The 22,946-nt window shown below is 35.7% G+C and overlaps 1 protein-coding gene across 5 annotated transcripts in view; it reads left to right on the top strand.

Annotated features, from left to right (window-relative positions):
* The window catches only part of LOC111146810 (vacuolar protein sorting 13 homolog B), a 755,552-nt gene that overhangs the window by 323,453 nt on the left and 409,153 nt on the right, over window positions 1–22,946 (top strand). For 4 of the 5 annotated variants that reach the window (XM_022502501.1, XM_022502500.1, XM_022502503.1 and 1 more), the window contains one exon: window positions 3,324–3,471. In XM_022502501.1, the coding sequence (XP_022358209.1) occupies window positions 3,324–3,471 (148 nt within the window). The remainder of the gene's footprint in view (window positions 1–3,323; window positions 3,472–22,946) is intronic. The other variant, XM_022502502.1, reaches the window with a different exon arrangement.

Below are 22,946 nucleotides of genomic sequence, written 5' to 3'. Positions count from 1 at the left end.
AATTGGCAATATCCAGTAAAATTGAAAATAGGCATTGGGGCATGTGGGTGGCTCAGTGGGTTAAGCCTCTGCCCTCGGCTCAGGTCATGATCTCAGGGTTCTGGGATTGAGCCCCACATTGGGCTCTCTGCTCAGCAGGGAGCCTGCTTCCCCCTCTCTCTCTGCCTGCCTCTCTGCCTACTTGTGATCTCTCTCTCTCTCTCTCTGTGTCAAATAAATAAATAAAATCTTAAAAAAAAACCAATTCTAGTCCTTATAGTTTATTTAAAAAAAAATTGAAAATAGACATAGCCTCTAAGCCCTAAATCCCACTTTTTATTTTTATTTTTATTTATTTTTATTTTTTATTTATTTGACAGCGATCACAAGCAGGCAGAGAGACAGGCAGAGAGAGGAGGAAGCAGGCTCCCTGCTGAGCAGAGAGCCCGATGTGGGACTTGATCCCAGGATCCTGGGATCATGACCTGAGCTGAAGGCAGAGGCTTTAACCCACTGAGCCACCCAGGCGCCCCTAAATCCCACTTTTTAATAAAGATATGCTTTTAACACATATACTCATAGGAGCCTAAAGAGTCATGGATGAGCCTCTTAGTGCAGTATTTACTGCAGTCATGTAAAATTGGAGACAACTTGAATGAATGTAAGGAAGTAGATTAAAAAAGTATGATGTATTCACATGATACGATAATTTATTAGTAGAGATTATACAATAGGTTTTAATATGTATGTCTCAAATTATACCTAATGCAAAAACCAATTTTCCAAGGATATATGTAATATGAGAGCATTTACATACATTTTCCCAAAACTACCCTTAGAAATAAATAAATGGTGAAATAAGTGGTGTGTATGAGTATGTGTAAGTAAAGATAGTTGTTAAAACATGCATTTCATGGATTATATCAGTATTATAATAGTGGTTGATTGCAGGAGAAATGGGCAGGTGGTTAGCAGTTGGAGGGATTTTAGCCATATCTGTAATACTTCATTGGTCTCTTTTTTTAAAAAAAGGAAATATGATAATAATGTAAAGAGCCAGTAACTATTAGATATAATGAGAATGTGGATGTTGTTTTTCTTTATAATTTCCTATATTTTTACATTTATTAATAAGAGGGAGAGTTTTATATTAAATTAATAAAGAGGGAGAGTTTTCTGAGAAGAACAGCAAAAGCTTTTAGGTATTTTGAGATCATGGGATATTGATGCATCAAGGATAGGAGAAATCTGAGGCTAGCATACACTGATATTTGAGGAAATATCTAGTACCAGTAGGTAGAGGAATATTAGTAGAAACATGGAAGCTGGCTAAAAATAATTATTGTTTATTTTTATATTTTTGACTGGAATAGCCATATTTCCAGAAAAGTGGAGGAAATCAAATCATTTTACTCTATATCCAGTATCTCTTCATACCTGACATGTGGTTTCTGTATTAGTAATCATTCAGCAAATATTTATGGAGAGTCTTTTGGACACTGTTGTAGGTATTTGGAATACAGTTCTGTAGGAGACATATCAGAGCCTGCTGTCTTATTAGGAGGGGTTTTGTTAGGGCTTTTAATATATTGTTGCCTTTGTGAAAATGCACCCAGTTTCAGCCACCAAAAGGAAGGGTTTTTTGTTTGTTTGTTTTTGGGTATTACCAATATTATGGCTCTTATGAATCTCATCCTTCAGCTTTTTTTTTTTTTTTTAAGATTCTATTTATTTATTTGGCAGAGAGAGATCACAAGTAGGCAGAGAGGCAGGCAGAGAGGAGGAGGGCTCCCTGCTGAGCAGAGAGTCCAGTGCGGGGCTCGATCCCAGGACCCCGGGATCGTGACCTGAGCTGAAAGCAAAGGCTTAACCCACTGAGCCACTCAGACACCCATCTTCCAGCTATTTTGCTTGAATTAAATATCATACTATACAGAACATAATTTTTCTCTAATACGTTAATTTGAATTTGAACATGGTTTATAAATGATGGCCAAGAGATTCAGGGGATTATGGAATCACTAAATACATAGGGGTTTTTAAGTAGACATCTCCACTCCCATATTTTATAGTTGAGGAATTTTAAATACATCAAAACTTAACAATATGTCGAACATTTCTCGTCTAGGTCTTAAAATACTGATTTCCTATTCAGATTTTATAAATATCAGTTTTACTAAATTCTTAATATGCAAGTAGGTACTATACATTGTGATGTTTCCCACAAATATATTTAACCTTTCCATTTTCTCATTATCAGCTTCCTTGTCCTTTTACTCAGTTGAAGTAGCAACTTTAAAATACTTTGCCTTTCCCCCCCCTCTGTCTAATGGCTTGATTGATTTGCTGCATTGTTAAATAATGTACCTATGTTCTTATTGGCATGTTTTCATAATTGAATTAATATTAAATAAGTAATAAATGTTGGGTGAGCCTTAAAGTTGGATCTTGAAGAATGTGGTGTTGTGCTGTTGAGAGCAACTGCGCTGCTCTCAAGCCCCTCCAGAGCTACCATCGGACACAGCTGTGTTACAGTTAGCAGCTGTTGTTGCCCACGCTGCAATTGCCTTTTCAATTTGTGGCTAAAACCCAACATTTCATGATTGTTTTCCACCCAGTTCAACATTGATCTTTGATCCTGCAGCAAACTTTAAAAATACCTTTTTTTTTCTTTTTTGCCAAAAATCTGACAAGATTGTATTGGGCGTCATCAGCAGTAACATCAGACTTTATTTCAGTGAATAAAGATGAAACAGCTGCTTTATTGTCCAATTCAGCACTCATGCATTCAATATATGATCATAATGTTTTCCAGCTTTCTCTAACTGTGGATACTTTTCTGTGCTTTTTAAATATGCTACGTATATCACTTTGTCAGACAAAATGTAGAGATTTTCAGCAATTCTTTATTAAGTTGAACTGTAACATGTAATTAATCACTTTATACAAGTATGTCTCTAAAGTATCATTTTATAAGGATAACTTTTTATTTTCTAATAATCATGATTTTCAAAGCTGATTTTAGTTTTGATTTGCCCTTACCGTATTATCTTTATGCTTCTTACTGAAATTTATTTTAAATTTCATTTATTTTCAAGCTATCTTAGTTTCATACAGAATTGTAATTTCATGCTGAAACTACTAAGTGTCCCTGTGTGAATCTGTGTGCATAAGAGAGACAGATGAAGAGAGAGGGAAAACTGTGAAAGATACAGATTGACTGATTGATTTCAAATAATAAACTTCAACACCACTTATGAAGGCTTTTCCTCAGTGTCGCCCTGTTTAACCTTCACTGCTTAAGAAACAGTAAATAATTCAGTGTTTCATTTGCCTCTCTCCAGCAGCCTGTCGTAGCTGTTCCTCTTGTTATGCCAATTAGCAGAAGGAAAGACGATGAGGTGTCTGTTGGAAGTGCACCCCTGGCAAAGCAGCAGTCATATCAGGCCTCTGAATATGCCAGCAGCCCTATAAAAACAAAAACAGTAACAGGTATGTGTCAAGAATTCTGAAGAGTCTGTGATTTTACCCTAACTCTAAGCTCAAGTAAGTTATCAGGTTATCCAGGCCACAGTTTCATGAATGCCAGCCAAAGACATGAGACTCTTGGAATGGAGACAAAGGACTTTATTATCTTGCAGCATTAGCAGTAACTTAGGTTATTAGCATTTTCTTGTGTCCCTGTCCTAAGCCTCATTCCCACAGGGTGGCACCAGGGAGGTCAGATGCCACCTATACACAGTGGATTATGTTAGAGGAGAGGAACCCTAAATCAGGGAATCTGAACTTGCTATAATCGGTAGAAAACATGCCTGCCATTTTCTTTGGAGGGAGGCAATATTTGTAACTTGCAAGGCCTAAGCCTTTGCTCAAAAGGAGGACTGTATCTCTGTCTTTTGAGTCTGTATGCTGTACAAATATCCTTGAAAACTGGGCACAAAGGCACTCACTGCTTTACTTTTAAGACTTGCAAAAACACTAGAGACCCATAAAGAACAAAATATGTTCTTTCTTAAAGTGAATTCTTGCAAAATATATCTCAATTTTCTCCCTCTCCCTTCTCTCACTCTCTCAGCTAGATCATCTCTGCAAATAAAGATCATAAATATTCTTCCATAAGACAATTTTAAAATCCCCATTTGTGTAATTGAAAAGAAAAGCACTTTATAATTGCATTTAAGTGGTATTTTCTTGGTTAACTTGTAATGTTTGTGATGATCGGTCCCATCTTCAGGAGAGTTTATATTTTTCCTTAGATGCTAAGCTTTATTTCATATGACTTCTGTATTCTGAAGCATATTGGGAAAAGTTTCATATTTTCAGTAAATTAAAAACCACTTATTGAATGTTTGTACTGGGCAAAACTCTGTTGTGATATGGAGCGTAGATACATTAATTAGACATGATCCTCACCCTTAAGGAACTTAACATATATATCAAACTAACATTTATAGTTTAGAGGAAAAGTACTATTTTCTGGCCATATTTAACAACAATAAAATGGTAACATGCATTTTTCTGGAGTTTTACACTTGTTATTTTACTTTTCCTAAAGTATTGTTGTTATGTTTATTTTGTGAAATTATTCAACTTCCACCTGTCAGCATCCACAAACCTTTTACTTTGTTGAGATTTTCTTTATCAAATGCCAAAAATGCCTATGCTTAGTTTTTGTAACATAGGAAGCTGATCTGTAACTTAAGTATTGAATTTTTAATACAGTATTATTTCCTTTAGATACTGTGCTAAGTTTTATTCTTTAGATCTCTTGAACTATTAATTTAGATAAAGATTTATAAATATCACCTTTTTTTGTGTGTGGGTGTGGAGGGCAGAGGGAGAGGGAAAGTGACAGTCTTAAGCAGGTCCATGCCCAGCACAGAGGAGCCTTGATGCAGGGCTAGTTCTTACGACCCTGAGATCATGACCTGAGCTGAAATTAAGAGTCAGACACATAATATGTACTGAGCCATCCAGGCACCCCATATAATTATTACCTCTTTAAAAAAAAAAGATTTTATTTACTAATTTGACAGAGCACAAGCATGGAGAGTGGCAGGCAAAGGAAAAGGGAGAAGCAGGCTTCCCACAGAGCAGGGGGAGCCAGATGTGGGACTTGATCCCAGGTCGTGGGATCATGACCTGAGCTGAAGGCAGTCCTTCAACCAACTGAGCCACCCAGGCACCCATCACCTCTTGATAAAACAAATAAAATGTTTACTAAAGAATCATTTGATAAAAGTAAATTTAATCTTGTATGCATATCAACCCCATATTCTGACCTCTTGCTTACTATTTAGTCGTGCTCTTTAAATCAGAGTTGATAATTGATTTAAAGTAATTGTTAAGGATGAATATAGATGAGGGAAAATGCTTAAGATCTCAATGAAATTGTATGACAGAGGCACAGAAATTATGATCATAGGTATTTATTCTTTATGATTTGTGTATCTTCCTTCTTGAAGGCTCACTATTTTTACTTCTCTGGAAACCTTGGTTTGTGGTAGTGCTCTCTTGAGAATGCTCTATGCTAACTAATTTCTTTACTTAGGATTAAATTTCAAAAATTTCAGTTGCATTTTTAATTATATCACTGTTCCTCCTTCAGTTTTAATTTAAAAAACGTTTTATGAGTCCTTTGTATCTATTTCTAAATGAAATTATAACTGTTGTACTCATTATTTACATTGCATCGTAAATTGAAATGGATTTGGTAATGCGTTCATAGCCTTTTACATATCTTGTTTGTTTTTTTTACTATTACCATCTTAACCTTTAAATTGTATAGTTCAGTTAGTGTTAAATATATTCATATTATTATGAAATGTACATTTTTTTAAAAGATTTTTTTATTTATTTATTTGACAGAGAGAGAGATCACAAGTAGACAGAGAGGCAGGCAGAGAGAGAGAGAGAGAGAGAGAAGCAGGCTCCCTGCTGAGCAGAGAGCCCGATGCGGGACTCGATCCCAGGACCCTGAGATCATGACCTGAGCCGAAGGCAGCGGCTTAACCCACTGAGCCACCCAGGCGCCCTGAAATGTACATTTAAATTTTTAACTGAATTGTATAGTGGAGAACTGTCAGTGTTAATTTATGCCTGAATTCTTACTAAAATGAGTTTTTATATTTTCAACCTAAGGTCCAGTCTTGGTCTTAAGTTCATTCCCAACAATTATGTAGTGTTTTTGGCACATGAAGGCCAAAGCTTGGTGATACTGCACTGGCCTCGCTTTTTGCTTGGTGATTATTCAACAAAAGCAGACATCTTCCTCTTCCAATCGCAATTAACCGATGTTAAATAGCTGGCTGCAGGGAGAACATATGTTTGATTGTTGGAAATGTGTTGACAGCAGAACAACACTATTTCAGTGATATAGACACATAGGGCAGGCCAACCCAGAATAAAAGCATGTCTCACATGAAAATAATATATTATCACAGAATTCTAAGTAATCTTCTAGAGAATCTATTTTTGAAACAGGGAAACCCCTAAAAACTATAACATCTGTTTACCCTATGTTTTGGAAATGTTATGAAAATTAATTTGGAACTCTTGATGAAAATGTAATGGATATGAAAACTTTAAAAAGAAGAATGCTCTATAAATGATAACTCTTTAAAAAATATTAGCTATTTTTCTCTTGCATGTTTCGATATTACTTCTCAAGTCCAAAGCACTTTAAGTATATGGTTAAAATAATAGAAGGGCTTTTAATTTGACTTCTCAAGTACTACAAAAATAATGATAAATTAAGATGTGATAATTAATGATGTAAATTTTAGTAGATAATGCTACAATTTCAAAGTATGGAAATTTGGCTTCTGACCATGGTGGTATTATAGGGACTAGATTTATATTCCTGCTATAAATAAATAAGAAATTTGTCCAAATATATGGGAGAAAAAAAGCTTCTAGACATTGGACAGTAGGCTGTACAGGACTGTGATTCATCACAGAAAGGAAACAAAGCAGTTGAGCCCTAGGATTGCCTTGGCTTTCTGGCTAAAGGCACATTCCAGACCAAAGAACAGGGTGCGACGTATTAAGCTGAGCTCAGCTGTCTTGCTGAATTGAAGTTTAGGGAGGTAGAGTGACTGAAGTAGTAGGAGGTGGAGATGATGGCAAAGCATGGGATAAAATTGTAGAGAGAGAAAGCTGTGTAGCAAAAGAACTCCAGAAATCAGGAATAGTGTTCTCATTGAGTATTTGCTAAATCGTAAGACATGCCTGCATAGGATGAAACTCTGCATGGTTGGGCAAAGGATGACCTAGGAACCATAATCTGAATGATTGCCAGAGCTCACACAGGGCTGGAAGGCATTCAGGTTCCTATTGTCATAGTCTACAATCCTGTCAATTATTCAGGATATTCAGTAGAGACCTCAGGACAGCCATACCTGCCATGGTGGAGCTAAACTATCGAAAATGTAAAGGCTACCTTAGATTCACCTTAACCAAGTTTTAAAAAGCCTCTGAAGCAACAACAAAGTAGTTTTAAGTGCTGGCAAAATGAAGCCCAACACTATTAAGAGGAATATAAGAATATCCAGACACGTAACAGCTTAAAATCACAATGTCAAGCATTCAGATGCATAGAGAAGCATAGAGATGCAAAGAAGTAGGAATCTATGACCAGGAGAAAAATAAGCCAATAGAAATAAACTAAGAAATGGCATAGATGATAGAATTAGCAGGTGTATTAAATACTTATACATTCGAACAGGTATTATAACTGTATTCAGGTATTTAAGGAAAGATGAGTACATTTTGGAGGGAAATGGAAGATATAATTAAGAACCAAGCCCAACTCTAGAGTTGAAAAATATATGGGAAGGGAGAAACTGACTGGGTAGAATTAGCACTCGAGTAGGCATTGCAGAAGAAGAAATCAACCTTGAAGATCTAGTAATAGAAACTTGCCAAAATGAAGCACAAAGAGAATAAACGGGGGAAAAAAGTGTATCTAATTTTAGTAGACTGTAGGATGATAATTAATTTGAGTAGTCAGAGTAGGTCTCACTGAAAGTTTGAACTAATATGAAGCCAGTAAAGGAGGGAGCCTTGCAAATAACTTTGGAAAAATCATATGGGATTTTATGTATCTTGGAATAAATTACCCAGTCTAACCCCTTCACTTTATAATTATGGAGATGGATAAGTTGCTTGACCTCTTTATGAATCAAAGGTTAAAAATATTTAGTAAAAAAAATATTTAGTTCCAGATGGTGTATTTCACCCATCCCACCACCCACCTCCCCTCTGGTAACCATCAGTTTGTACTCTATAGTAAAGAGTTAGTTTGTTGGGTTTTGTTGTTGTTGTTTGTTTTGTTTTGTTTTTTTGCTTATTTGCTTTGTTTCTTAAATTTCACATATGAGTGAAATCATGTGGCCTTTATCTCTCTCTGACATATTTTGTTTAGCATAATACTCTTTGCCTCCATCCATGTTGTTACAAATGGCAAATTTCATTCTTTTTTATGGCTGAGTAATATTCCTCTGTGTGTGTGTGTGTGTGTGTGTGTGTGTGTGTGTGTGTGTGTATCATCCTCTTCATTAGTCAGTGGGATAGGTAATGGGGATTAAAGAGGGCGCTTGTGATCAGCACTAGGTGTATGGAAGTGTTGAACCACTATAAATAAAAACTTAAAAAAATAAATCTCTTGATATGAATGTTTATATTGCTCCTTGATTTCATCCTTATAAAAAAATCTTTCTCGGGACGCCTGGGTGGCTCAGTGGGTTAAAGCCTCTGCCTTCGGCTCAGGTCATGATCTCAGGGTCCTGGGATCAAGCCTCGCATCAGGCTCTCTGCTCAGCAGGGAGTCTGCTTCCTCCTCTCTCTCTCTCTGCCTGCCTCTCTGTCTACTTGTGATCTCTGTCTGTTAAATAAATAAAATCTTCAAAAAAAAAATCTTTCTCAATTTGATTATTGTTTAACTCTGTTCTTCAGATTTCACTTGGCAAAGTGTTTTCTGGTGCTATATGAGGTGCTTTGCTATTTAGCAAATTACAGAGTATAACACTTGAAAAGTAAATAGCACCCTAATTACGTTAGTTAACATATTTTCTCAATGTGTTAATGCACCTGTAGCGGACTCACACACACACAAATAAAGTTCCAGATTATGACAGTCATTCTGTGATTATTAGTTGCCTTCTTTCTTTTCTTTTTTTTTTTAAAAGATTTTATTTATTTATTTGACAGAGAGAGATCACAAGTAGACAGAGAGGCAGGCAGAGAGAGAGAGAGGGAGGGAAGCAGGCTCCCTGCTGAGCAGAGAGCCCGATGTGGGACTCGATCCCAGGACCCTGAGATCATGACCTGAGCCGAAGGCAGCAGCTTAACCCATTGAGCCACTCAGGCGCCCACTTTCTTTCTTTTCTTAACAGCATAACCAGCCATAGGAGTCAGATCTGTGCAAATTTAGTCATCTACTATTTTCCCTCTAATACCAAATATATAACCAGCCAACTTCAGAGCATTCTTTTTTGTCAAGGGATGGTTCTCATTTTTCAGTTCAGTCCCATGGGACTGAAATAGTGAAGAATTTTACATCAGAGCTACCAACAAGGGTATAGCAGGAAACACCTAAACTTCTGTGATTAGCATGGAAGGGTCTGCCACTCTTTAATTGATGTCACTTCAGTGTTGCAGTTAAGTTGCTGGATGACACTAAGATATGAAACACTACTGCTGACATATTTTTTTCTTCCCTCATGTATATGTTTATATATATCCCAGAATCAGCGATATATTTTAAGAAAAAAATTATGATGTTTCAAATGCTTACATTTCTTATCAGACATATGGAAATTCTATCTTATTTTCTTTTTTTTTTTATAATTTTGTTTTTAAATTTATTTATTTGACAGACAGAGATCACAAGCAGGCAGAGAGGCAGGCAGAGAGAGAGGAGGAAGCAGGCTCCCTGCCGAGCAGAGAGCCCGATGTGGGGCTCGATCCCAGGACCCTGAGATCATGACCTGAGCTGAAGGCAGCGGCTTAACCCACTGAGCCACCCAGGCGCCCCTCTATCTTATTTTCTCAAAGAAAATTAAATATGGAAAATCATGAAATTTTAAAATCACATTGTTTATATTACCGATAAAGGTTTCAGATTTTTTTTTTGAAGAATTTTTTTTTTTTTTGACAATGAACTTCGGTTATTAGGTAAAATATCTAATTGCATTTTTTTCTGATCTCATTTCAAAATATAGTATTTTTAAATTAAACAGTAGTTCAGTAATGTAGTCGTAATGATTAATTTTGGCTGAAAATATCAGAAATCTCTCAATAGCAATAGTTTAAATAAGGTTGAGTTTTGTCTCTCATGTGAAAGCTTAAGAGTATACACCCTAAGGTCATATGGCTTCTCAAGGTATATGACTCTCCAAGGTCAGGTACTTTCTTATTCCACTATGAGTGGCTCCTGTTCCAGGCTTGATGAAATGGTCCACAATGGATGCTTCAACTACTTATCATGTCTGCATTTCAGTGAGCAGAAATCAGTAACAACAACAACAACAACAACAAAAAAGGGGGGGTGGGGAAGAAGAAGAAGAGAACACCTTACCTCTTTGAAAACTATACAGAAGTTGTACTGTTCACTTCTGCTTATATACTCTTGGCCGGAAAAACTAGTCCTATTTATTTGATCATATGTGATCATATCCAGAGCTGTATAGGATCTCAGGAATGTAGTTTGTATTTTTTAAGGGCTGGGTATGTGTGACCAAAAGGTTTGGGTTCTAACTAAAAAAAAAAAAGAGGAGTAGATAATACAGGTTAATGTAGCTCATTACAGGTTACTTAGTACAGGTTATTTACTCTGCCATAGTAACTTAAAATGGAATGTCGTAAGCTGGAGTTTGGTGAGAAAAGTAGAAAATATTGTGCTTTAAGTGAGAATATCAGAAGACAAAGCTGGTAAAAGTGTTGTCATGTCTGAGATGTTGCGTAGGTTTTTCACAATGAGTGCTAGAGGCTTAGGATTCATTGCCTTTGGGATCTTACACAGTCGAAGCCACAAAGTGTGTGATCTCACCAGGAAACCATATGAGAAGCAAAACGAGAAGAAAGCCCAAAATTGAATTCTTTAAAGACTAAAGAGAATGAGCCAATGAAAAGATTGAGAAGCATCCTTCTGAGAATTAGGCAATGTAAGTGTATACATATGAATGTATACATGTGTATATTACACACACACACACACACACACACACACACAATGCCATATATACATATGGCATAATTGAAAAGCACTTCAAGATGAGGATGGGTAACTGCCTAGGATGCTGTAGTTTCATTTAGAGCAATGAGGCAGAAATTGGCCAGAGAAGCTTTAGCTGTTAGGAAATGAATGGTAATTCAAACAGCCACTATGTACACTACTCTTTTCAGAAATTTCACTGTACAGACACTTGGGTATGTCTATCGAGAGGTAAAGAGAGAAGAAAAAATTGGAGATGCAGGAACGTTGGGTATAATTGATACAGTGAGATCACAAATGAAGCAAAATATAAGATCTTATTAATAGATGTAGGACTTAATAGGAGAATTACCTCTTCCTTTGAGACAGAGGTAAGATGACTATATGTCAATTAGTTAATTTTCTTTCCTACAAGAGTTATGTAGGATAAGTATTATTTTCTTTGCCCTGTTTGAGAATGTAAGAAATGAAGAAATGTTTAAGTTTTCAACGTAAGACCCTTTTTTGCATATACAAGGAATGTGTTCCTTCTAAGAAAACAAGACCTTACACTTTTTACCTTCTTTTTTTGTTTTGTTTTGTATACATTTACTGTGGTACTCCAAGTTTGACATTCTGTCAAGGCTTTAAAAAAAATCATTTTATCCACAGCAGTATAACTGGTAGGATGGTTTGACATTGCAAGATTTCCAATTATTGCTGGTAGTAGTTGCTTCTGAAGGCACCGATGTATTTTGGAGTAGTTTTAAGAATTGTGCATTATGAGTAAAATGGTTCACACCAATGTAGTTATTCATCTAAAAATGTTTAAATCATCCTTAATTTGGTTAAACTAGAATGTTGAACGGGTATGTTCCTAGTTATAGGGTGGAATTAGTATTAATGTACAAGAAGTAAATATTTTTTGGACTTATGTATATTAGAAGTTGCTTACTTTAATCATGTAGTTTAGCATAAAATTTCATTCCTTTGTGATTAATTAGATATCCAATTTCTTTGGCAAATGTTAAAGCATTGGAAAATATTGTATAATATGCAATTGATTTTATTCTCTCAGGGATAAAATGTGGTTTAAAGTATATTTTCCCTTTTTGGAATAGAAAAAGGTTTAAAGTAAAATGAAGTATATCTAATGAAGTACATAAAAAATTAAAGAAACTTGGAAATACCATCCAGAAAGTAATCAGAGAACTTAAAGGAAAATATACAGTTACTAAATTGCTTCTTCCATTAGTACTTTGTAAGAACAATTATTTTTATTTCTAAACCTAGAATTTATGAGGAAAAATATTAACAGTCTGCAGAACTTAACATACTCTTTATAATTCAAATTATGTCTAAGTTAATTTCTAAGCTTATCTTTCTAAGACTTTCAACAGGTGCCCTATGATGATTTATGGCATCAGCCATAGTAGTCTAGATGGTTGTAGCTACAGAGTGTTTTTAAAATTTTGATTTTTTAATGTTTCATAAACTATCCATCCATCATTTGATGATATTCTTTTATAGACAGACCTGGTAATTACACTACTCACTTGGTACTACTATATACCTGGATTTCTTGCATTGCTAGTTTTCATATGAGGACTCCTCAAGTAATTGATCAGTTTATAAAGAAATGTAATTTATGCTTCTTTAGTGTGTCTCCTAGTGTGTCTGGCAGAATGTCTTTTAATTCGTGTAGAGTTTGTTAAGCAAACTAGGCTTATTGATTTTTATTTTTAAATATACTACAATTTGTATAGCATGCACATAATGTCTTTTCCTCTTGGAACTTTGATTCTTGAAAATTAGACTAGTAATTATTTCATATTTAAGTGGAAAAGATTTTTTGTTCTCCTATTTCCTTGGCTCATTTGTTATTTCTCTAGGACTGTAAAGTAGAAGATTTATTTAGGTATGGTTTCTTTTAATATGTTCAAGTTTTACTCTGGTTTTTACTTTGAAAGTAGACTATAGATTCTATGAATTTTGTCATTGGAGATGGCTTTAGAAGGTAAAAATTTAACGCTGAGAAGTTAGTTTTAAATTCTACATTCTGTTGGGATTATTTTTCTTTTGACGACTGTTCCTACTACCTCTCTCCTTCCTCTTTTAAATGTCCTAATCCGGGCGCCTGGGTGGCTCAGTTGGTTGAGCGACTGCCTTCGGCTCAGGTCATGATCCCGGAGTTCCAGGATCGAGTCCCGCATCGGGCTCCCAGCTCCACGGGGAGTCTGCTTCTCTCTCTGACCTTCTCCTCGCTCATGCTCTCTCTCAAATAAATAAAATGTTTAAAAAAAAAAGTGTCCTAATCCAAGCCTAGATCAAAACAAAGGGGGAAAAAAACCCCACAAAACCACTGTTTTTGGATTCCTTGAACACATCTGAGGCAGGCTCATATTTTGTTAAAAGCATTATTAAATAGTAAGAGAAGAATTAAAACAAGTACAGAGAACATAAACTATTTAAAAATAGTCTTTGGTAGCCTTCTACCTTTTTTCTTAGTGTATTCCTATCAGTAAAAATCCTTGAGCAAGTACAAAATTTATTGATTTATGCATTAAGTGTCTGTATCACTGTAGTAATATACTATAAAGCATGCAAGATAATTTTACTTTTATTAACATTTAAATGTTTTTATTCTGATAGAGTTTTAATATAGCAATCATATTTCAGTGAGACTAATATGCTTCATTTAAAAAATTTTTAATACTGTGTTATAGAAACTTAAAGGTTTGGTTCCTTTTTTACGTGTTTTTAAAATTTTTTTTATTTTTAAAGATTTTATTTATTTATTGGAGAGAGGGAGAACATGAGAGAGAGAGCACCAGCAGGGGGAGCTGCAGAGGAAAAGGGAGAAATAGGCTCCCCGCTCAGCAGGAACCTGAGATCATGACCTGAGCCCAAGGCAGACACTTAACTGAATGAGCCACCCAGGCACCCCAAGGTTTAGTTCTTAATTCACTTTATTTTAATAGTTGATTTTAGTAGCTGACATTGAAAAGTCACCTCACTGAGGTACATTTTATCTAAAAGGGAAATGGACATCATTGGTGCACTGAAGACACTTATTTTTCAGTCCTATTCATTTTATCAGGGTCTTTGCTGACATCAGGCTAGTAAATTTCCATCTTCCTTATATCAATAAGATAGTCTTCTAAATTAATGGAAAGGTGTTGCCTTTTCCTTTTCCTTTTAAATAAATTAGTGATATCTTTATTCCATATGTTTGGATACATGTGTTTTACATGGAATCTTTAAAAATGTATATCCAAATTATGAGGATTAATTTAGTTAAAGGTAGAGAATAAAATTTGTAAATCTAGTTAACTGTATGCATATAAATTATAATATGCCACAATTAATTGAAAACAAATGAAAGAGTGAAACCCTGCCATTTTGTTCTTGTTATTAAATGTCTACTCTTCCTTCAGTATACTTAGCATTGTGTTTTCTGTAGCCTTATGACATGGAGAAGGACCTCAATGTAATTCTACTTTATTAAATATTAACAAACTGTGTCTTTCTCATTTTTAGATAAAAGTAAATATGAATAGATATTCTCATATTTGTCCCCAGAAGCTCAATGGATGGTCTTATAATTTTGTACCCTACATTATTAGAGTTCACTGCTGTCTAAGGGTGTTACTATATGGAAATTTAGGGTTGTCTGTAGGAAGTCCCTTTTATAAGGCACAGATGGGAGAGTGCCAAGGGTTAAACTGAGAAAAGTATTGGCTAATGTAGTTAAATCTTTTGGAGGTGGAGAAAAGATTAGAGGAGTAAAAATAGCATCTCTAAATACATAAGTTCAGGCAGAGTGTCTTAAGTACAATGGCCAGTGAATATGATAATGGAAGGACTGAGAGCCAAGGGAGGCAGAGTTTGAATAGTTCTTGAGGAAGTAAGCCTGGGAAATGGGGAAGTAAACCCCATGATGTGCTTGGGCATTTTGGAGTTTATTCAGGCTGTGTTATTATATTGCAAGGGCTGGGCAGGTACACCTATGGGGAAGGGAAGGAAAAATAAAATAAAAACAAAGAGGGAGGCAAACCATAAGAGACTCTCTTAACTCTAGGGAACAAACTGAGGGTTGCTGGTAGGGGTAATTCAATGATGGACATTAAAGAGGTACTTGATGTAATGAGCACTGTGTGTTTTATGCAACTGATAAATCACTGAACTCTACCCCTGAAACTCATAATACACTATATGTTAACTTAATTGAATTTAAGTAAAAAATAAAAAAATTTTTAAAAATTGCTGTTTTCCTTCTAGTTGATAAGTGACTCCTTTACTAGGGAAGACACATTTCTAAATTATTTTTGACACATTTCTAAATTACAGAGGAATCTCATTGTAAAAGACAAACATTTTTAAAATTATCTTAAATTTGAAAAGACGGGGATAGTTTCCTGATTTGCATAACCAAAATGGTAAGAAAAGCAAAGATAGATCTTTTCCTTGGAATGATGTAGAAACAGAGACTCCATACCATTAGGACTGTTTTTCTTTTCCAGTTGGCTTAACTTAATTTTATTGAAATAGGTTTCTTGACTTAGCAGTGTACACAGCTGTGATTTCTCTGGACTCACATACTTAATTCTCTGTGATCAAAGAGAAAGATCTGTTCTAGTATCTGTTGAAAACATACCTAAGAAGGATTTTGTTTGGCCTCCCTTAGGACATGTGCATACATCTTAGACAATCACTGTGACCAGCGCAGTTAGGTACTGTGATTGGCCCAATGGCAACCCTTTCTGAGGTTAGGGACATGAGATGTGACACCAGAAAATAGAGGGCTAGCAGAAACATGGCTCCTGGGAGTAATTTGTGAGTCAGCCATTCCAGTTTACGTCTACTAATTTTTCACTTTACAATTAGTCACAACAGATTTAAAACAGAAAATGTTGATTATATAACACTAAATCACATTCACAGGTTTCTGTTTTAATAGGAATAAGTTAGATGTTTTATGAATATATCGCACACACAAGAATTAGGAGCCCAGGAGGAAAAGAATCTAGACTAGAAAGATATGGGATGCATAAAACAGATTGTGGCCTATAGTGGGTTTTTGTGTGTTTCTTAACCTAGAGCTTATTCATTTGGGAGAAAGGAATTAGGAAGTGTTTTCATCGTTCTGCTTTGCACAGTTTATTAATTTTGAAACTTTGTTTCATTATAAAGAATTTTTTCTAGTGATTCATTAATTTGAATTACAAGATTTCAGTTAATTTTAAAGTTCTTTGAGAAAGCATTGAAAAGTTTTTGAATATAGAGTACTTTGGAAGTAAGTAAGTAATTTTAGTTTTTACATGAACTGGCAAGAATTCAGCAAAAATTCAACCAAATTGTTTTGTATGCAGTCTTCCTCCCCCCCCCTTTTAGCAGTCAGAACAAGATTATAGTTTCCAGATGAAATTCTGAATGTCACATAGTGATGACATATATTTTCCTGGTTGGCTCAGCATGAGATGCAATTTTGCATGCCATGTCACGCTGACTTGCAGTATCCAAAAAGCCATTATTTCCCAAGGGGCTTTCAAGAGTGATAGTATCGAATGTAGTTTGTATTTTGATGAAAAGTCTCAGGCATTATTGTAGTTTCTGTGGCAAGTTACTTAAAGCTTTATGTACTATCTAAACTCTAGAAATTTAAAAATAGTGTTACTATATAAAAGTCACTTTTTCTTCAAGTTACTTAAATTTATGTTGCCAAAATAAGTTGCCAAAAATAATGATCAGTGTAAGATACACATTAAGTTAGGAAGGTACCGTGGAAAAACCAGTAGACTAGGGACCAAAAAATCTAGCTTTTGATCCTATCCCCACTCCCATGTCAAGCTAACCTCATACACCTGCATTTTCTTCAATTATAGTATGGTAATAAGTATACCAACAATAGCTCACAGATTTAAGTATTGTTGTAAGACTTAGAGTAAGTTATGTGAAAGTTCTATAAAATGGTAAAACACATTCAGATAGAAAGTAAATAACATTCTTTGTGTTTGCATTTTAATAGGAAAGGTATATGCTGTAAGTAAGGTGAAGCTTATTTTATCTATTAGGGGCTGATGTTGCAGTGTGATTTTAGTTTTTCTTTTCTCTGTTTGATTTTAATCTTCTTACATTTGCCTTAAAATGCAGTATTTCCATTCATGCTTACTTCACACTGATGATTTATTTTACTTTTGTCTTAAATGAGTTGCTTTGTTAAACCAGTTTTCTTCCTTCCTTCCTCTTTCTTTCTTTCTCTCTTTCTCTCTTTTAAGATGTTTCATAACCAGTTGTCTGCATCTCCATTTAAGTATCTCATAGGCCACTCAAGGGGTACCTGGGTAGCTCAGTTGGTTAACAGTCCAACTCTTGGTTCTAACTCAGGTCATGATCCAAGGGTCCTGGAATGGAGCCCTGCGTTGGGCTTTGCATTCAGCGTGGAGTCTTCTTGAAATTCTCTCTTTCTCTCTCCCTATCCCTCTCCCCTCCCCCTGTTCTCTGTCTTTCTCTCTCTCCCTCTCAAATAAATAAATAAATAAATAAATAAATAAATAAATAAATCTTTAAAGAAATAAATTTAGGTATCTTAAAGGCCACTCAAGCCTAATATCAAATCTGTAACAACTATGTACCTCCCCCCCACAACCACTGACTGTGTTACTCAAGGATGAAACCTTGGATTCATAGTAGCTTTTTTCCTGTCCATTCTGTTTATATGTTGCATCCCCAATCAGAGCCACATAATTTCTAATATACAAAATAAAGATCTGCTAAATAGTCCCACTCATGTCATTTCCAAATTCTCATCATCTTTTCTCAGTTACTCTAGCCCATTGTTCAGATGACAGCAAGAATCATCTCATTAAAATATAAATTGGATCATTTAATTCCCTGCTTAAAATGCTTCAGTAATTTCTTAATGCATTTAAGGTAAAATCCAAACTTGTTCCCATGGCCTACAAAGTTTGACCTGATTTAGCTTCTGCTGGGTTTTTCCATTCATCATTTGTCATTTTTCCTAACATTGATCCTTTTTCATTTCTTCAAAGACTCCATGCTTTTTCTTGCCTGACATCTTTTGCATATACTGTTTCCATTTTTTTCACATTAAAACACTCATAATTGATGTATTTTATGTACAGTGAATTAGCATTAAGGTCAGTATCTTGGATATCTGCAGTTAAGCTCCGTTTCTTGGATGACCCATTTGAGGAAGTTCACTTAATCGAACTTAATGAAGCCTCTATCAGTCACAAACTGATGGAAACACTGGCAGCATGTGTGGAGCCGTGTTTCCACATCAGACCATGCTGATTTAAGCAGACGCAGCAAGAATGAGAACCCTGGCCACAGTTCTTTGCATGGCCCCAGTGGCGCTGCTGCAGAACCCACCCACCTTGCTCTCTTAGATTCAATGAGGCAAAAGGCTATTGCTCTTCTCGTAGCTATGTACTTTTCATGCTCCAAGTCTTAGGTTAAATGTTATCCTTTTAGTAAAGAAAGCTTCCCTGTTTAGTCTTTCTCAAATAGGTCTGTGACACTCCCCCAAGATTTCCTACCTTAGCACCCGTTTTCTGCCCTTCTAACACCCATTATAGGTTTTCATTCCTTTTTTTCTTTCTTGTTGTCTAGAATGTATATCAAGGACCATAGCTGACTTGCTCACTTTTTAAAAAATTTAGGTGTAATTGATATATGTTATATTAATTTCAAGGTATACAGCATAATAATCCAATATACCTGTACATTGGGGAATGATCACAAATGGGCTTGTTAATATCCATTGCTATATATAGTTACCAAAAACTCTTTTTCTTGTGATGAGAACTTTCCTGATTTACTTTCTGAAAGACTATCAAATATGCAACCATGAGATTGTTAACTATAACAATATGCTGTGCATCACACCCCAGGACGTACTTATTTTATATTGGAAGTTTGTACCTTTTCACCCCCTTCACCCGTTTCACCCAACCCTTCCCTCTGGCAACTACTGGCCTGTTCTATGTATCTATGAGCTTGTTTTTTGTTTTGCTTTGTTTAGTTTTTAGATTCCGTATAGAAGTGAGATCATATGGTAGTAGTCTTTCTCTGTCTGACTTATTTCACTTAGCATACTGCCCTCGAGGTCCATCCCTATTGTTACAAATGGCAAGATTTTCTTCTTTTTTATGGCTGAATAATATTCCCTTATATGTATGCATATATCATATATATGTGTGTGTATAGATCATATACATATATATACACACTTGCATATGCGTACATATCAGTGTGTGTGTGTGTGCGTGTATTTCTTTTTTCATTCATCCAAAAGCAGACACATAGGTTGTTTGCATATCTTGGCTAGTATTAATAGTACTGCAGTGAACACAGAGGTGCATATGTATTTTCCAGTTAGTATTTTCATTTTCTTTAGATAAATACCCCAAAGTGGAATTGATAGATCATATGGTAGTTCTGCTTTTTATTTTTAATGGAACGTCTATACACTATTTTTCATAATGGCTGCACCAATTTACATTCCCAGCAGCAACACACAAGGGTTCCGTTTTCTCCGCATCCTTACCAGCACTTGTTATTATCTCTTGTCTCTTTGATAACAGCCATTCTCACAGGTGTAAGGTTGTATGTTATTTTGGTTTTGATTTGCATTTTCCTGATGATTAATGATTTTGAGAATCTTTCATGTACCTGTGGGCCATCTGTATGTCTTCTTTGGAAAATGTCTTATTTAGATCTTCTGTCCATTTTTTAATCAGATTGGTTTTGATACTGAGTTTTATGAGTTCTTTACATATTTGGATATCAACCCCTTATCAGGTACATGATTTGCAAATATTTTCTCCTATTCAGTAATTTGCCTTTTCATTTTATTGCTGGTTTCCTTTGCTGTGCAGAAGCATTTTAGTTTGATGTAGTCCCAGTAGTTTATTTTTGCTTCTCTTTCCTTTGTTTTTGGTGTCAGCTTCAAAAAAATCATTGCCAAGATCAGTGTCCCAGAGCTTTCTGCCTATGTTTTATGGTTCAACTCTTAGTTTTAAGCTTTAATCTATTTGAGTTAGTTTTTATGTATGGTGCAAGACAGGGTCCAGTTTCCTTCTTTTGCATATGGCTGACCAGTTTTCCCAACAACGTTCATTGAAGGGACTTAAATATCACATTCCTTAAACTTTTTTGCCCCCAGTTCTTTAATTGATTTATATTAATGTCCTGTAACTTTTCATGCTTCTCTCCAGATTTCCCAGGAATATTTATCAATTACTTAGGAAAAATAGCAGTTATGTAGTACATTTTAAGTTGGTGCATATAATCTTTCAGAATATTCCCACTGTATCACAAATTTGGATATGTTTCAAAATGTTAAATACTGGGACACCTGGGTGACTCAGTGGGTTAAGCCTCTTCCTTCAGCTCAGGTCATGATCTCAGGGTCCTGGGATCAAGCCCCGCATCGGGCTCTCTGCTCAGCGGGGATTCGGCTTCCCCCACCCGCTGCCTGCCTTTCTGCCTACTTGTGATCTCTCTCCTCTGTCAAATAAATAAATAAAATCTTTTTTTATAAAAGTTTTTTATAAAAGTTAAATACTGACAGGAGTAGTGCACGTATAACCCAGGATATTGATGTTAGATTTTATCTTGAGTCAGGTAATTGGTAAATATAATTTTGAGTTCCTACAGTGTTCTTAACTGTGTGTTAAGTATTTTGGGAAATTGAAAGTAGTAGATGACGTGGCTCTTAGTCTCATGAACTTTAGGTTCTAACAGGAAAGAAAAAAGTCGTGTGCAATATGGTAGATTTTACAAAACTTAGGAAAAATTAGGGAAAGGAGCCATTATTACAGACTTTAGGAATTGGAAAAGTTTTCATTAGAGTGGTACAACTTGAGGTAGGTCTTAAATAGATAGGGTTTGTGATAATTAGGAAGGGACAGTTCACTTAGATGGGAAAAACAAGGGGAAGACATCAAGTGGAATAGAGATTCTTCAGCAGAAGTAGTGGAAATTAAAGTTGAACAGATTCAGAGAGGCAAGACCAGCTTATATAGGGCTTTGAAAACCAGATGCAGAAATTGAATTTTCCATATAAGATGCTATTTATTTTTGAATAGTATCCTATGGTTGAGAGTAGTCTAGGATGGGATGGAAGGAGGAAGACCCTTTCTAGAAATGCGAAGTACCCTTCTTTACAGAGATGAAGATTTTCAGCAGATTGGTAGCCATGGAAATGGCAAAAAAAAAAAAAAAAAAAAGATTTAGGTTCTTTATGAACCTGAAAATTGACCTTTTTTTTTTCTTTCGCAAGAGATACATTTTTATTCTTTCTAAGTGACACCAAAATCATTATTTGGATTATGAATGTGTAATAGCTTCTTTTCTATGGCTATACATATGTAATTTAGAACAGAGGGAAAGTTAATTATAAGACAGTGATTCTGAGCAGAGGAGCCTGATGTGGGGCTCAATCCCAGGACCCTGAGACCATGACCTGAGCCGAAACCAAGTCAGACGCTTAACTGACTGTACCACCCAGGTGCCCCCAGAATTTGCACTTTTAAAACCCAAATTTTATTACATCTCCTTGCTTAGAAATTTTCACCATCTTCTTAGTATCCTCAGGATAAACATTATGTTTCTCAGTATGGTATTTCAGGCCCTTCGCAACTAGACCTTACCCTTACCTTTCCAGTCTGAACTCCAGTATATCAGTTTCATTTGCCCAGCAGTGGGCTTCACACTCACCTCCTTCACTGTGTGTTTCGTGTCTCTGCATCTCTCTTCGTGATTCTCTCTGCCCACAACTCCTTCTTTCTTGAATTTAAGAATTCCTTCTGAACCCAAATCTATGTTACCTCCCCTGTGAAGACTTTGCCAGTACTCGATTGAATTAGTCAGTCTCTGTGATTTGCAGAATATTTCATAGCATAGCATTCATCATGCTCTTTGACAATTGTACTTAATTTGATTTCTTTTTTTTTTTTAAAGATTTTATTTATTTATTTGACAGAGATCACAAGTAGGCAGAGAGGCAGGCAGAGAGAGAGGAGGAAGCAGGCTCCCCGCTGAGCAGAGAGCCCGATGCGGGGCTCGATCCCAGGACACCGGGACCATGACCCGAGCCGAAGGCAGAGGCTTTAACCCACTGAGCCACCCAGGAGCCCCCTTAATTTGATTTCTATCTCCTCTCTAGATTATAAGCTCTTGGAGGATGGGGATTCTGCCATATTTTGCAGTTGTTACTACAGGATCCTGGTATATAGTAAATGGACATTGAATAAAATTTTTGAATTTATGATGAGTGAGATTCCTATCTGTCTGCCTTCCCCTCCTTTCTTTCCCCTTTGCTCCTTTTGCTTTCCAAAACATAAATGTGAACATTCAAGGTCTAGTAGTGATCTGATTAAGCCAAGTTTTCTCACTTAACTTTTCTATAAACCCCTGGTTAGTTTATGTTAAGTTTCTCTCTGAGCTCTTAAAACTGAAAAGATCGAAGTTCAGGTTAAGACTTCACTTCAGAAGGAGAAGCAGTGTGAGGTATTTTTGATGGACAAACACTAAGTAAAACACCAGTTTACAGAATGACAGAAACCGTCTTCATTAGTTTAGGGTTGCACTTTGAATAATTTAATCTTTGTCCAAACTTAGTTCTGAGTGTAAGATACATGAAAAACAATACTAGCCTTGTCAAAAGTTGTAGCTGTAAGCAAGAGACTGCCTCTTCCAGCTTAAAAATTCTTGATGCTCCTCTAAGATCTCATGATGTTAACTG

Source organism: Enhydra lutris, unplaced genomic scaffold (genome assembly GCF_002288905.1).
Source record: "Enhydra lutris kenyoni isolate GAN:26980312 unplaced genomic scaffold, ASM228890v2 scaffoldscaffold14, whole genome shotgun sequence".
Lineage (NCBI taxonomy): Eukaryota > Metazoa > Chordata > Mammalia > Carnivora > Mustelidae > Enhydra > Enhydra lutris.
This window is presented reverse-complemented; position numbering and strand designations above follow the sequence as displayed.